The sequence below is a fragment of the Trachemys scripta genome, chromosome 6, assembly GCF_013100865.1.
Source record: "Trachemys scripta elegans isolate TJP31775 chromosome 6, CAS_Tse_1.0, whole genome shotgun sequence".
NCBI lineage: Eukaryota > Metazoa > Chordata > Testudines > Emydidae > Trachemys > Trachemys scripta.
In genome coordinates this window covers 65929148-65944590 of record NC_048303.1, presented here as the reverse complement: position 1 = coordinate 65944590, position 15443 = coordinate 65929148, and the positions used below count along the sequence as shown (strand labels likewise).

The window sequence follows — 15443 nt, the reverse complement described above, 5'->3', positions numbered from 1 at the left end:
GGCTAGCTTGATTATCACTTCAAAAGTTTTTTTTCTCTTACTTAATTGGCCTCTCAGAGTTGGTAAGACAACTCCCACCTGTTTATGCTCTCTGTATGTGTGTATATATATCTCCTCAATATATGTTCCATTCTATATGCATCCGAAGAAGTGGGCTGTAGTCCACGAAAGCTTATGCTCTAATAAATTTGTTAGTCTCTAAGGTGCCACAAGTACTCCTGTTCTTTTTTTGGTATATTGATTTTCTTCCCCCAGACATACACTTTGTGTGCACAATAGTGACAAATAATCCAAGGTATGCACAGTTTTATTTTGGCAACATTTTGAAAGCTGAAACATTTAAGATCAAGAATAGCTTAAGGGCTCATTTAATTGCAAAAAACAATGCTGACATGTAAAACAGACATTTACAAGGCCTTATAGCTTGCCTATGAGTCAGACTCTCCCACAGTGCTTCACAGTTATGCTAAGAGGAGGAAAAATACCAACTTGTAGAATTATCAGAGAAAACAAGAATTAAGTAAGAAAAATATTTTTAGCGATCTACTAACCACAAGTACCAGTTGCTTGAGGTAGCAAAATATGATGTAACCGCCGAAAAGACGTAAGGAAATAACAGATGTTTAATTAGGAGGTTGGAAATTTATAAAATATAAGGAAAATATTAAAAATAAGGTATTTCTCTATATGAAAAAGGAAGTAATGAGAATGAAATTGTAAATAATTCTAGTATAAAAGTGTATCAGCTTTTAAGTAAATAATGTAACCAGACAACATACAAATCAAACTGTCATGGGATGCAGGAGTGGTTCTATAGATCTGGGTAAAGAATATATTTGTTATGAACTAACAATTGTTTAATAACCTCACTCAAAATGAGTTATCGAAGTTTCATTACTGAGTAAATTCAAACTTGTGAAAATACAATTTATTAATTATTAGTAACACCTAATTAACAAACTTAGAAGTCTGCATTTAAAATAGATTATTGGTTTACCGGCCATTGTGATCTAGATAATCTAGAAGAGGTAATATTTAAAATACATGAAAAAAACGTATATGACTCAATATGGCACTATACCTGCCTGTTATACTCTCTTTTCCGAAAACGTGCAAAAATAAAAATGTTTAAAATTTTTTAAATTGAATATTTTCTACAGGAGGTAGATGTAGTAAGCAAGTAAGCACTGCCTAGTAGTTCTGATACTAAATTTAAAAAAAACATAGCACACACATGCACAGTTCATGAGAATTTTATGTTTTGAAAAAATGCAAATACCATGTTTTCCTTTATTTGTAAAGCAAGGAAAATAGGATACAAAATGAAAAGTATCTGCTATAATAGCAAGATAAGCACAATGGAGACATCTAGCGTAAATAAACTACAAAGGTAAATTTCAAGTTATCAGCAAAGGCTTTGTTTTAATAAATAGTTGAAATAGCTTCCTTTTAAGATCTTACAATGGAAATTTTACATTTCTTAAAAGGAATAGTAGACACTTCATCTAAAAAGAACCTAAACATTGTTCATTTTCAAGGCTATGATTCAGTCACAGAGGTCGTAGAAGTCACAGAAGCTCCTAGTCACTGTGCAGCTGCCCATACTGCCTGCAGCAGGGAACCCACAGTTCCCCATTTTGTCACAGATATTTTTAGTAAAAGTCAGGGACAGGTCACAGCTTCTGTGAATTTTTCTTTATTGCCCATGACCTGTCCACGACTTTTACTAAAAATACCAGTGACAAAATCTTAGCTTTCTTCATTTCGTCATGCAAAATTGACTCTGGTGCTTCAAAACTACAGACTTAATTTTATATGTCAAGTGTGCCACCATGTGGTTTAAGATGGAAAAGACCAAAAAGTGTTAAGGTGACAAGAAATTTCTCCAAATCATAGATTATCCATCTTTAAGACATGCAAGTACAACCATTTTACATGCAGAACTATAGTGACAATAACATGTGAGCAGCATGATTCTTGCAAGAATGCTCAGCTGTGTAAAAAACAAATACTCAAAAGCTAGTATTAAAAGTTATCAGTAGCAAGATATATAACCTTAAACACTCAACAATTCTCAACTGCCACCAATGCACCTCTTATAAAGAACCATACCAAAGGGGAGCTCATGTTAATGGTTTTTGTCAGGACACATCCCAACTCTTCCTGATTCAGAGTAAAAAACTGAAAAGTTCATTATTGTTTCAGTGTTACTACTCATAGGAAAACTGGCTTACATTAATGTTTCCAGTAACAAGGGCAGAAATTTTACATAGTGTGTGTTAAGGGACTATGCTCTGAGATAGTCAGACGTGCATAGTTAAATAGGCTGAGTATCATCAAAAAAACTCGCAGATAGACACTTGATCCTAACTCCTGACAAAAATCCGACTGAAATAAACTAAAGGCAATCCATATCAGAGGATTAATTATCCTTTAAAACTATAATAATACACAATGTGCCTACAATGCTCGCAGTTCATGATGTGCAAGTTTCACCCTTCTTTGTGATGCTCACTGAAAAACACACACCCCTAAATGACAAGAGTTTTGATGATGAAAGGTGCTGGTGTAGACAGTGCTTTGCTGGTGGGAGACGCTCTCCCGGTGACAAAGCTACCGCCTCTAGTTGTCATCAGGAGAGCTCTCTCCTGGCAACAAAGAGCGTCTACACTGTGCACCTTACAATGGTGCAGCTGTTGCGTCACAGCTGCACCGTTGTAAGGTAAGCAGTGTAGACATAGCTCAAGATAGGGTTCATACGTGACACAGATGTATCCCACACTGTCACAGTCCTCTCTTTGGAACCCATCAATGCCAGTCCCAAATTAACCAAGGAAACTGAAAGCATGAGTATTCCACCAGGAACTGACATCACTGCCTCTACAACGTTCTCTATCTCAAGGGGAGAAAAACAAGAGCTGGGAGTTAAAACTACTTCTCTTATGTGGCAGAGCATCAACTGTTTTTGTACAAAGGAATCGCTGAGATGCCTGTCCATCTTAAACATATGTAAAAATATATGGAAGTATTAACTATAGGGTGCCTTTATAATGCGAACTATAGTTAAGATTAGAATGTAAATTAGAACCTAATCTCCCTTTTGCTGTTGCTCATAACTATAAAATTGTTTAGACTGAAATTTTCTATGCCTGATTTTAAAACTTAGACACAAACTTAAGTTGAGAAAAATCCCAGCAGCCATATAAATGATAAAAGCATAAAAAATTTCTCTAAGTTCTGATAATACATTTTGTGCTTGACATTTTAAACTAAAAACTTCACGCTTGGCTGGTTAAGTTGATCTTACTGTGATTTATATTTCAAACCAAGTTTAAAGAAAATTGTTATAAAGATTATCAAATGTTGCCAAACTGTGGCTTTGGTGTACTGTAAGTAGGGCGGAGTTTCAAAGACGATGACCTTCCACTCCAAACTGTTTTGCCACCAGTCCCCAGGATTTCAGTTGTGGAAAGCAGAGAAAGCAAGAACATTCCAGGTGAACACAAATGCTACGATGTGGCTGCAGGAGGAGTTGTTGTCTTGGAAATAGTCATGTCCTACTATGCCTTTATGTGTTTTAGAGAGAATTATTTATGCCTTTATACCAGGAAGGGACCAAGCCAGTGCACAAGAACTTGCTGTCAGGTATTGTATGCTTGTAATGGCCTGCCCTGCTAATAAGACAGTAGCAGTATATGGCAGTAGCTACAGCCTTCAAATGGTCTTCAATAGGGTTACCATATTTCCACAAGCAAAAAAGGACACTGGGGGGGGGAGGAGCCCCACTCTAGCCCCGCCCCTGCCCCACTCCCATCCACTCCCTCCCACTTCCCACCCCCTGATTGCCCCCCTCAAAACTCCCAACCTCCCCCTGCTCCTTGTCCCCTGACTGCCCCCTCCTGGGAACCCTGCCACTAACTGCCCCCTAGGACCCCACCGCTTATCTAAGCCGCCCTGCTTCTTGTTCCCTGACTACCCCCTCCTGAGAACGCCCTACGACCCTACCTGTCCCCTGACTGCCCCGACCCTTATCCACACCCCCACCCCATATTCACACCCCCGCCCCCAGACAGACCCCCGGGGACTCCCATGCCCTATGCAACTGCTCGCCGCCCCCGACAGGACCCCCAGAACTCCTGACCCATCCAACCCCCTCTGCTACCTGCCTGCCTCGACCCCTCTCCACACCCCCACCCCCTGACAGCCCCCCCAGAACCCCAGACCCATCTAACCCCCCCGCTCCCTGTCTCTGACTGTCCCAACCCCTCTTGACACCCTTGCCCCCCTGACAGCCCCCCCCCAAACTCCCGACCCATCCAACCCCCTTCCCTCCCCCCCGTCCCCTGACCAGAGCCGGCTTTAAAGAGCCCAGGAATCAGGCTGCGCTCTGGCCGGGGTTGCGGGGCTTGGGGCCGGGCCGGAGGTGCTTGGCCGGCGCTGCTGGGGCCCGAGCCGGGCCGGGTCCGGGCCGGCGCTGCTGGGGCCTGAGCCGGGCCGGGTCCGGACTGGGGGTGCTGGGGCCCGAGCTGTTGGGGTGGTCGGGCGCCGCTCGGCCAAGGCCGCGCCTCCTCGGAGCTCTCCTCCTTGCGCCCCCCCACCCCAGCTTACCTGCTGCTGCCTCCCACTTGCCCCTGATTCTTTTCAGACTTCCCGCGAAGATCTGATTCGCGGGAAGCAGGGGAGGGGGAGGAGCAGGAGGGCGGAGCATTCAGGGGAGGGGAGGAGGGGGAAGACAGCTGCGGGCCAGACAGCATGGTAAGGCTGCAGGGAACGGGGGGAGCCGGGAAGGGGCTTTGGGTGCCCAGTGGCGCTTGGCCGCCAATTTTCTATCTATAAATAGCCGACCGGGGGGAAATCTGGGACATTTTTAGATTTTTAAAAATCCCCCCCGGACGGCTATTTATAGACCGAAAAGCCGGACATGTCCGGGGAAATCCGGACATATGGTAGCCCTATCTTCAAGGACAGATCTAAGTAAAACACATTACAATAGTCCAGACTGGGAGTGACAAAGACACGAATAACTATGGTGAAGTTCATATCTGAATGGGACAACTAGAGGCTAGATCAGAGGTGGGCAAACTACGGCCCGCAGGCCACATCCGGCCCATGGGACCCTTCTGCCCAGCCTCTGAGCTCCTGTCCTGGGAGGCTGGCTCCTGGCCCTTCCCTGCTCTTCCCCCTCCCCAGCAGCCTCAGCTCATCACGACACCAGTGCAATGCTCTGGGCGGCAGGATTCTTGCAGAACCGCGGACTATCCTAGTGCTCTGGGTGGTGCGGCTGTAGCGCCGCCAGTCACTGGTGCTCCAGGCAGCGCGGTAAGGGGGCAGGGAGCAGGGGGGGTTGGTAGAGGGCAGAGGAGTTTGCGATGGTGGTCAGGGGGTGGGGGTGTGGATAGGGGTGGGGCGGTTAGAGAGTGGGGAACAGGGGAGTTGAATAGGGGCGGGGGGAGCAGTCAGGAGGGGGGGTTAGATTGGGCAGCAGGGGGCAGGCAGGGGTTCCATGAGTGGTCAGGGAACAGGGAGGAGTGGATGGGGCAGGGGTCCCTGGGGGACCGTCAGGGATGAGAAACGGGGGGGGGGGAGGTCGGATAGGGGGTGGTGGCTGGGCCACGCCTGGCTGTTTAGGGAGACACAGCCTCCCCTAACCGGCCCTCCATACAATTTCAGAAACCCGATGTGGCCCTCAGGCCAAAAAGTTTGCCCGCCCCTGGGCTAGATTAAGATATTCCTAAATCACTGCTTTCATCTGGGAGTCCAAGAGCACCAATGGATCAAGAAAGCCCAAAACTGAGTTACTGTAAGTTTGACTCTGCAAAACACTTCCCCCCTTGGCCTGTTCTAATTTTTATCTTCATAGTGCACTGCGAGGCTCATTCATTTTGGTTGAGGGCAGGTATTTTAAGAGATGTCTGGTGGCTGGGAAAGTGTTCACTGAGTAATTTAAAATTTGTGAATTGGGTTTGCTGGGCAAATCACACTTGCATTTGTAATGTATTTACTTATTTATAGCTTACTAGCACCTAGGCCCACCGGAGAGGTTTTTTAAGGAACTTGAAGAAAAGGGCCTCCAAGGAGCAGTCTTGGAATTGGGTAAGATAGTAGCCTAGGAGAAGGGTCCTTGGAACTCCCTACACCTCTAGAGGGAAAAGGGTTGGGGAAACAGCCGAAGAGGCTGGAGTTCACATTCTGCATTGAATAACCTAAGATGACCTCAGGAGAGAAGAAACACTTCTGCCCAGACAGAGAGATGGAGCTGCCCAGCTAAGAGGTGAGGAAAAAGATTGTGTGTTATTTTGTGTTGTGTCAGCCCTAAGAAGGGGGTTTTGTTGCCTGATCTTGGCCTCACCAGTGTCTTCTGGGAGTGGGCACTGCAGAGAGAGACTGCCCCTTGATATAGAGTAAAGGTTATTAGCATTTCAAGAAGCATAATTAGTAATCAGATTGGATTCCTATCTTCTTCTCTGAGACAGTAAGTCTCACTTGTTAGAGGGATTTTTTTTAAATGTACTTATTTTTGGTAAATACTAGGTTAAGAAGGTAGATTGAACTCGCAGAGATCTATTAATGATATGTAGATCAATACCCCACATCTTGGTAAGTACTTTGTATAGTGTGTCAATGAGTGAAGCTGAGTGTTTAATTTTTTTAAACTAAATATATGACTAGTGATTAGAAAAAGGTAAATAGAGCTAAAAAGGAAAACCAAAACTTCAATAGCACTGTATAGAAACTCCTAGTAATGTAAATCAAAATCCACTGAGAAGAGTCAAATATTGAGTTCTCTATATAAATTCTTATCTGTAAACAGAAGAACAGTATATCTTTTTATATGTAATAGACGTATAGATGGTAAATTACCTGCACAGTTTCAACCAGGCTTGCTGAATAAAAAGGCATTGCTACCACATAGGTTAGGCTGCAGGAATTAATAAAAAGGTTAATATTTTGTTTATTAATTATATTACTAAAATATCAATATTCTCAGACATAGGATACATTGAGTCATTGAAATCCTCATATTTATACAATTATGAAGCCATGCCCAAGGGAAACTAGTTATCTGATACTAAACTATAGTTGAATTTCTACATCAATTTTAAGCAGGTCAAAATAAAGTTCAGTTAGAAGTTCTGCAAGTAATCAAGTTCTTGATAATATAAAATTTTAGCCTTAGGTGGCCAATTCAGAAGTTAACAAGTTGTACAGAAATCGAAATTGAATCACTAGGGCTCTGATCCCTTAAATCAGTGAGGCTCTATGTAGGTGAACACAACTGAGCACACAGAACAACTTGCAGGATTAGAGACTAAAATAGATTTTATTCTATAATTAAGGTAATTATGAAATTGTATTTTTGAAGGGCCACAAATAACCATAAGCCACAGATCAGATTAGGAACTTTAAAATGGAATAATTAAATTCCTACAATGTTCGGTGTGTTTTTCTTACGGTACACCTACACTGCACATAACTCTCGGTGGCATGTATAGTACATACACTATATGCCCCCCTCCCCAACAGTTATACATAGTATTGTATAAGGTGAGGCACTGCTTGTGTGAGTAGAGTAAGGACATGCCTGAACCCTGTGGATATGTATCTGGGTAGATACCCTACTCACCCAAGCAGTGCCTCCCTGTCCTGCTGCTTCCACCGTAGTGAAAGACTCTGGCAGCAGGGACAAGCTCCAGCAGCTCCCCACATCAGAGCTTTTCACTGGCACATAGCAATACTCAGCAGTATGGATGCAGACTGCTTTTTAATGTTGCATGTAGCTTCACACACCCTACATGCCACTGCCAGTGGTGTGCAGTGAAGATGTAGCCTTACACTGCTTATTTGGGACCATCCATACACAATCTGAATTTCTCACTTGCAGCTAAGAGCACCTTTTCAAAATCCACAAAACTATCATCATCCTGGCAAATTTCAAAGGGACACAGCTTCCTTGCAGACTGAATGCCATCTGGATTGATCTCTATCTAGGTCCTTAAGGTAGTTTAGCTGAATATTCAGTTTATGTACATCATTGGTGATCTTATTACACCACTGAAACTTTTGGCAACCACATGCTTGCTGGCTCTGTAGTGGCATTCTTTGGTCTTCTATCTTAAGAACATATGTTTATATATACACATCTTATCATAAGAGTATTCTCAGTTTTTAGCAAGAGCCACACTTACCTTTTCAGTAGAAGGTGTCCTCCTATTTGTCTGAGGCTCCATTTATGTGAAAGTTCCCTAAAAGTTAAAGCAGAATTTACCTGTAAAATGCAAGGACAGAAAACCCCAAGCATTTATTTCACCACTCTAACAGTATTTTAAAACATCAGTTTGATAATTAGGGTCTATGCATGTCCTTCACAACAGCTAATGAAAAGATCATGCTTAGCTTGTATAAATTATTTTTTTTTAATTAGATATTTTGATTTGTTAGGACTGTTAGACATTCTAACAGGAAAATAAGTGACGTGCATTTATCTGTTTGTAGCTCAAAATATACTAAATTGTTACACAATCATTGCTGTTTGGAAAATTGCAACATTCTGAAGCAAATTTGGTTTTGTTTCTCTATTCCTAAGTGAACAGCGATTTTTTAGACACCAGTCTTCTTTTACTATCCTAGAATTACTGAAAATTGGCTAGCTAACATTTGAAATGTATTCCTTGAGCTTACATCGGTCTAGTTTTCATTCTTCTCCTAGAATGCTATTATATTCTCATACACTTTACTAGCTTACTTCAGACATTTCAACTATCTAACAGACAAGGTCTCAGGCCTGCAGCTGTATAGTAATTCCACAAATGCTAAGAAACATAAATTATTCAGATTTGGACCCATTTTAACTATTTCCTGCTTTTCCATGCAAAACCTGACAACCCTCTAAAAGTACAATATTTTAGATGCATACTTCGAAACATGGCTAGTTAATATCAACTATAGTCTATTAAACTGATAATATATCACAACATTGATTAGGGATGGCACCACACAGTAGTAAATTTGCAATCTCAAAATTACTTAAGGTTAAAGAGGGTCCAATCTGATAGGTCAGACATACTGGACTGTGAATTTGTATTTTTGCCGCTGGAAAATAATAGGCTTTAAATTACATTCAGCTTCATTCTTGTCAAAGAATCACACCCAGCAGTGTGACAGCAACTCTAATCTAAGAAATTAGACCATGTTACTGTATTGAACATGATACTGTACGGAGCAGAGCTTTGGCTGACAAGAGTGGCTAACAAAGAGAGTGGAAATTGCCCATTACCAGATGGCTGAGGAAGATTCTACACATTTTGCGGAAAAATAAAACAACAAATGCACAAGTAAGCAAGCTGACTAGCAAGACATGCTAGGAAATATCAACAAAGAAAGACTAAAAGGTGGTTGGGACATGTATACCAGATGGGAGACATGCTAAGCAAGCATTGAACTGGGAACCCAAAATAGGAAAGAGAAAGCAAGGAAGGCCAAGGAAGAACTGGCAGAAGACAGTAACAATATATAAAATGCATTGGCATCACCTGGGAAGAAGTGTGCAACTGTAAAGAATGGGTGATCTGGACTGTCCAATGTGTCAGCTGCACACCACTGTGCAGGTGCAGAATTCATGTGTCCTGCAGACAGAGCCACCGCTTGGGTAGGGCGAATCAGGGTGACTGCCCCAGGCCCTGTACTTTGGGGGGCTCCATGCTTTGATAAAATTGGGACTGTCACGATATTTAGCCCTTTGTCCCACGTCCTGACCGATGTACAATCAGGATGCCATTTATCACCATATTCAGGTGAGGTGGGCAGAGAGGTGAGGCAGGAGGGCGAGCAGCGTGAGGAGGCAAAAGGGGAGCCGTGCGGCAGGTGGGAGGGGGGTGAGGAAGTGGGCAGGTGGCCAGGGAGGTGCACCGGGCAGACAGCAAGGAGACTAGCGGCGAGCAGATGGCAAGGAAGAGGGCAGCGGGCAGACGGGTGGGGGGTGAGGAAGCCAGAGGCAGCCAGGTGGGTGGACATGCTGGGCAGATGGTGAAGAGACTAGCACGGAGACTGATTTGTCCCGGGCCCCGCACTCCTCCTAGGGACGGCTCTGCCTGCAGATTTTATTTTTCTCTGCAGAGAGGTTCTGCAGTTACATCTTTTGCTCACCAGGGGCTGCTATGGTGCCAGAACAGAGGCAGCAGGCTCACTGCTCACTGGCCCTAGAAATCAGCAGCCGATAGGGAGAGAACAGAGGCTGTGTTCCTCACAGCGCCCTGCCTGCGGGGCTAAGGGAGGAGGACAGAGTGGGGTACATGGGGTTTCTGGGGGGTTCACCTAGACTGGAGTTCAGAAGGGCTAGCAGGGGGGACAGACTCAAGCTGGGGATGCATGAGAATGGGGGTGGAGGAGGAGTGGCTGAGTGGAGGTGCAGGGACGCATGGGGACAGGGGCAGATGTGCCTGACTGATTGGGAGAGGCTAGGGGTCAGCCAGGATCTGCATGGGGGAGGATCCCCAGCTCCGTAACAAGCCCCTCCTCCCCAAATATGTTCCATACTTTTCTCATCCACATCCAACAACCCTTCAGGTTCACTCCCAGGCTCTTCCCAGCAATTACTTCCCTCTCCCTCAGCTCCTCCATTATCTCCGATTCTCCCAAGCCTTTGCACTGCTTCTGAGGAGTGGGGTACATTTCTGTATTGCAGTTTAAATGAATTACTACTTAAACTTCTGTATTAATATGCCTACTAAAGAATTTATTTATCAAAAAACCGTTTCCTAAATCTTTTTTGTTGTCTGTATTGTTACAGACATACTTGCTGACAGGTATTTTGGAATAAATTCCAAAATAATTGAAACTGGCATGATTACATTGGGTTATTTTGACCCATTTATCTCAATGAGATGCTCTGACCTGAAAGAGAATATATCCAGTGGAGATAAATAGAGCTTGAAACAATAGCTCTAAGATTTTTGTCAAGCATACTCATTCTCAGCAGCATGCGTGCTGCTCTGTGCATGTCTACACTTAAAACACTACCTTCGCAAATGGCAGGATTTCTCCCATCGGGGCAGGTAATCGATCTTCTTGAGAAGTGGTAGCTAGGTTTAGAATTCTACTGTCGACCTAGCACTGTCTACACTGGGGGTTAAGTCAGTATAGCTACGCCTCTCAGGTGTGGATTTTTCATACCCTGAGAGATGTGGCAATTCTGATGCAAGTTCCTAGTGTAGCCTAAGCCTCGTACTCTGAGGACACCTGTTCTAAGCTCCCTATTGAGAAGGTCAGAGATTCCCCATATCTTTGCTCACAACTGAGAAGAGGATCTCAGACACCCCCAGAAAGGCGAGTGCCCTAGAAATCTGGCTCACATGAGGGGGCGGAGGGTCAGACCCCACAGAATGCCAGGGCCCCCGAGATCCCAGCACACATACAGAGTGCAGTGAGCAAAGTCAAACATCCCTAGGTGGGCAGAGATCCCCAGATTACATGCTTCTCATAAACAGAGTCTAGGGACACAGTTCCTGTCCATCTTGGCTAATCGCCATTGATGGAGCTATCCCCCATTAATTTATCTAGTTCTTTTTGAACCCTATTATAGTCTTGGCCTTCACAATATCCTCTGGCAGAGTTCCACCAGTTAACTGTGCATTGTGTGAAGAAATACTTGCTTTTGTTTTTTTTAAACCTGCTGCCTATTAATTTCATTTGGTGACTCCTAGTTCTTGTGTTATGAGGAGGAGTAAATAACACTTCCTTATGTACTTTCTCCACACCAATCATGATTTTATACAAGGGACTAGGACTTGGAGTTCAGACACCACTAGAAAGGCAAGCACCCTCCAGAACCTGGCTCGAGGGTGGGCAGGGAAGGGGTCACACCCCCAAAGATTGATAGGACCCGCTATATCCTGACACACACATGGGGGCAGGGAATGGGGCTCAGACACCATGAGTGGCAGGGACCCTCAAATTCAAACTCACAAAGGTGAGTAGAGGAGCTCAGATCCCCCAGAAAACAACCCCCCTCCAGAACCTGTCTCACATGGAAGGGGGTAGGCAGGCAAGAAGGGTCAGACCTCTGTAGATCAGCGAGGACCCTGGATCATTGCACATACAAGGAATGGGAATATGCAGCTGACAGGTGCTCCTGCCCCTATTCTTCTCCCCCTCACCCCTATGTCCCCCTTCCTAGTTTCCCTCCCCTCTCACTCCCCCTAGTCCAGATCCCCTCCCCATCACATCATCTCCCAACCCTTTTTAAAAGCCATAGGTTTTAAATCCAGACAGCTTGTATACAAGACTTTTAGAAGAACTGGCTGAGGAACTTACTGGACCATTAATGTTGATTTTCAATATGTCTTGGAACACCACCATAGATCCAGAAGAGCGGAAGAAAGCTAATGTTGTGCCAATATTTAAAAAGGGTAAATGGGATGACAGATAATTCTAGGCCAGTCAGCCTGACATCAATCCTAGGCAAGATAGTGGAGCAGCTGATACAGGACATAATTAATAAAAAATTAAAGGAGGATAATATAATTAATGCCAATCAGCATGGGTTTACTGGACATAGAACCTGTCAAACTAACCGGATGTATTTTTCTGATGAGATTACAAGTTTGGTTGATAAAGGTAATAGTGTTGATGTTACAGAGGTCTATTAGGCGTTTGACTTGGTACTACACAACATTTTGATTAAAAAACTAGAATAATATAAAATTAACATGGCACACATTAAATTGATTAAAAGCTGGCTAACTGATAAGTCAAGATGTAATTGTAAACTGGGAATCATCAAGTGTGTATGTTTTTAGTAGGGTCCCATTGGGATAAGTTCTTGCCCTTACGCCAGTTAACATTTTTATTAATCATCTGGGAGAAAACAAAATGATCACTGATAAAATGTGCAGTGTATAAGGGGAGTGGTAAATTACAAAGACAGGAAACTGACAGAGCAATCTGGATTGTTTGGTAGGCTGGGCACAAGCAAACAATACATGTTTTGATATGGCTAAATGTAAAAGTAGACATCTAGGACTAAAGAATGTAAGCCATACTGAAGGGATGGGGGACTCAACCCTGGGAAGCAGTGACTCAGAAAAAGATCTGGGGATCATGGTAGATAATGAGCTGAGCACGAGCTCCTAGTGTGACAATAAGGCCAAAATGGCTAATGCGATAATTGAATGTGTAAATAGGGGAATCTTGAGTAGGAGTAGAGAAGTTACTTTACCTCTGTATTTGGAACAGGTGCAACCGCTGATGGAATAGAGTGTCCAGTTCTGGTGTCCACAATTCAAGAAGGATGTTGATAAACTTGGAGACAGTTCAGAGAAGAGCCACAAGAATGATTCAGGGGTTCTCAAACTTTTTTTGCTGGGACTCCCTTTGAAAATATTTCAGGCTGTGACAACCACCCTCAAAAAGTGACAACGCTCCCCATATCACGCCATTCTTACTTTTGCACTGTTGCTGGTAGCGGCGCTACCTTCAGAGCTGGGCACCTGGCCAGTAGTCGCCGTTCTTCTGATTCCCCTATAATAGTCTTGACCCCCACCCCTTTTGAGTTGGGACCCCACAGTTTAAGAAACATTGGATTAAAGGATTAGAAAACATGCCTTAAAGTGTCAGATTCAAGAAGCTCAATCTATTTATCTTAACAAAGAGAAGGATAAGTGGTGGTGATTGGTCCATAAGTACCTATAAGGAGAACAAATATTTGACAATGGGCTCTTCAGTATTGCAGAGAAAGGTGTAACACGATCCAATGGCTGGAAATTGAAGCTAGATAGATAAAGACCCGGTCTACAGTACAAAATTAAGTCGATCTAACTTACGTCAGCAATACAGCTGCCACAATAATCACATTGCTTGGGCATGTCTATGCTTTGCTCTTTGTGTCAACAGTGCACTTCCTTACCAAGAGCGCTTGTATCAATTGTCCTGTCTGTGCGGGACATTGTGGGACAGCTCCTGAAAGCCAGTAACAGTCGACGTAAGCAATACAGTCTCTACACTGACACTGCATTGACCTAATTACATTGACTGTGTCTCTACACCTTTCAGAGAGGTGGTATTATGAAGTTGGCATAAAGAGGCATGTACATTGGCGGGACCCAAATTTAAGCGAAGACATTTCCAAAGTTAGGTTGACATAAGATGCCTTGTGTTGACTTAACTCTATTGTGTAGACCAAGCCTAAATCAGCGTAACTATGTTGCTCAGGGCTGTGAAGAATTCACTCCTCTGAGTGGCACAGCTAAGATGACCTGACCCCTAGGTCAACTGAAGAATTCTTCTGTTGACCTCACTACCTCCTGTTGGGGAGGTGAATTACCTATGTCGACAGAAGAACCTTTCCCATCAGTGTAGGTAGTGTCCACACTGAAGTACTACAGTGGTACATCTGCAGCAGTAGAGCATTTCAAGTATAGATAAGCCCTTACACTGGAAATAAGGCACACATTTTTAAGTGAGGGTAATTAACCACTGGAACAGTTTTCCAAAGGTCCAGTGGACTCTCCATTACTGAGAATTTTAAAATCAAGATTGGATGTTTTTCTAAAAAACGTGTTCTAGGAATTATTTTGGGAAGCTCTCTAGCCTCTTATATAGGAGGTCAGAATAGATGATCACAATGGTTCCTTCTGGACTTGGAATCTATGATCCCTTCCCTCTATTTATTCCTATTCTTCCACCCCAAAATCACCTTCCTCTCTAGCAAGCAATTGCTTGTGTAGTTTATTTACTTTTTGAAAAATAGCTGTAGTACCTTCACCAAAATAAAAATCCCCCTTTGACTGATGCAGACTGGAGCAACTTGCTTGCTTTATTTTTTACTTCAGACTTCTGCAGTGTTGGATTTAGGACGTGGGGTGGTTCTCAGATTTGATTACTGTAACATATCCTCAGAACCAGCAGGGGCCTCTGATGTAGAGTTAGTTTTGCAGATAGCGTTTCTCTCTGCTCGCATTCAGTGTTGAGCCTTAGCATGCCTAACTGGAGAAGCAAACTTTTTTAAATAATGTTTTATTTCCCTCAATGGGCTGGTGGTGACATGCACTCTCTAGAAGTAACCCTTGGGCATTTGAGGCCTTGGTGCAATGACATGAGACCCAGTTTGATCTACATCAGTGAGCAAAAAAAATGTTGTCAGGAACATGTCAACTTTATAAAAAGCAGTTCCCCCGCCTCCGGGGGCTGCATCTCAGGAACCCCTTGGTCAAATGGCCCCAAATTTGGATTGCTTACCGTACCCTGCATCACCATGGAGTACACCAAATTTTAAGACAATATGATTAACCGTACAGATTTTAGAGCATTTAGAACAGACAAGAGCAAAACAGAAAGCTAGTCTTAACCTTAACTACAGAAGAGCTGGCGTTCTGCTATAAGAGCCATGCTCCATAAAGTGGAAGTTGGCCCCACCACGTCAACGTGTCTTATCTTTAACAAGGAGAGAC

The 15443-nt window shown here is 43.6% G+C and overlaps 1 protein-coding gene and 1 long non-coding RNA gene across 2 annotated transcripts in view; one reads left to right on the top strand and one right to left on the bottom strand.

The window, feature by feature from the left end:
- The window catches only part of SLC25A46 (solute carrier family 25 member 46), a 41057-nt gene that overhangs the window by 5332 nt on the left and 20282 nt on the right, over nt 1-15443 (bottom strand). Inside the window, exons 6-7 of the mRNA XM_034773980.1 lie at nt 8187-8243; nt 6862-6919 (exon numbers count right to left, since the gene is read on the bottom strand). Coding sequence (XP_034629871.1) covers nt 6862-6919; nt 8187-8243 — 115 coding nt within the window. The remainder of the gene's footprint in view (nt 1-6861; nt 6920-8186; nt 8244-15443) is intronic.
- On the top strand, nt 5649-14488 carry LOC117879059. The gene is made up of 3 exons (XR_004646170.1): nt 5649-5800; nt 6013-6271; nt 13231-14488. It is a non-coding gene; the product is annotated as an uncharacterized LOC117879059 (long non-coding RNA).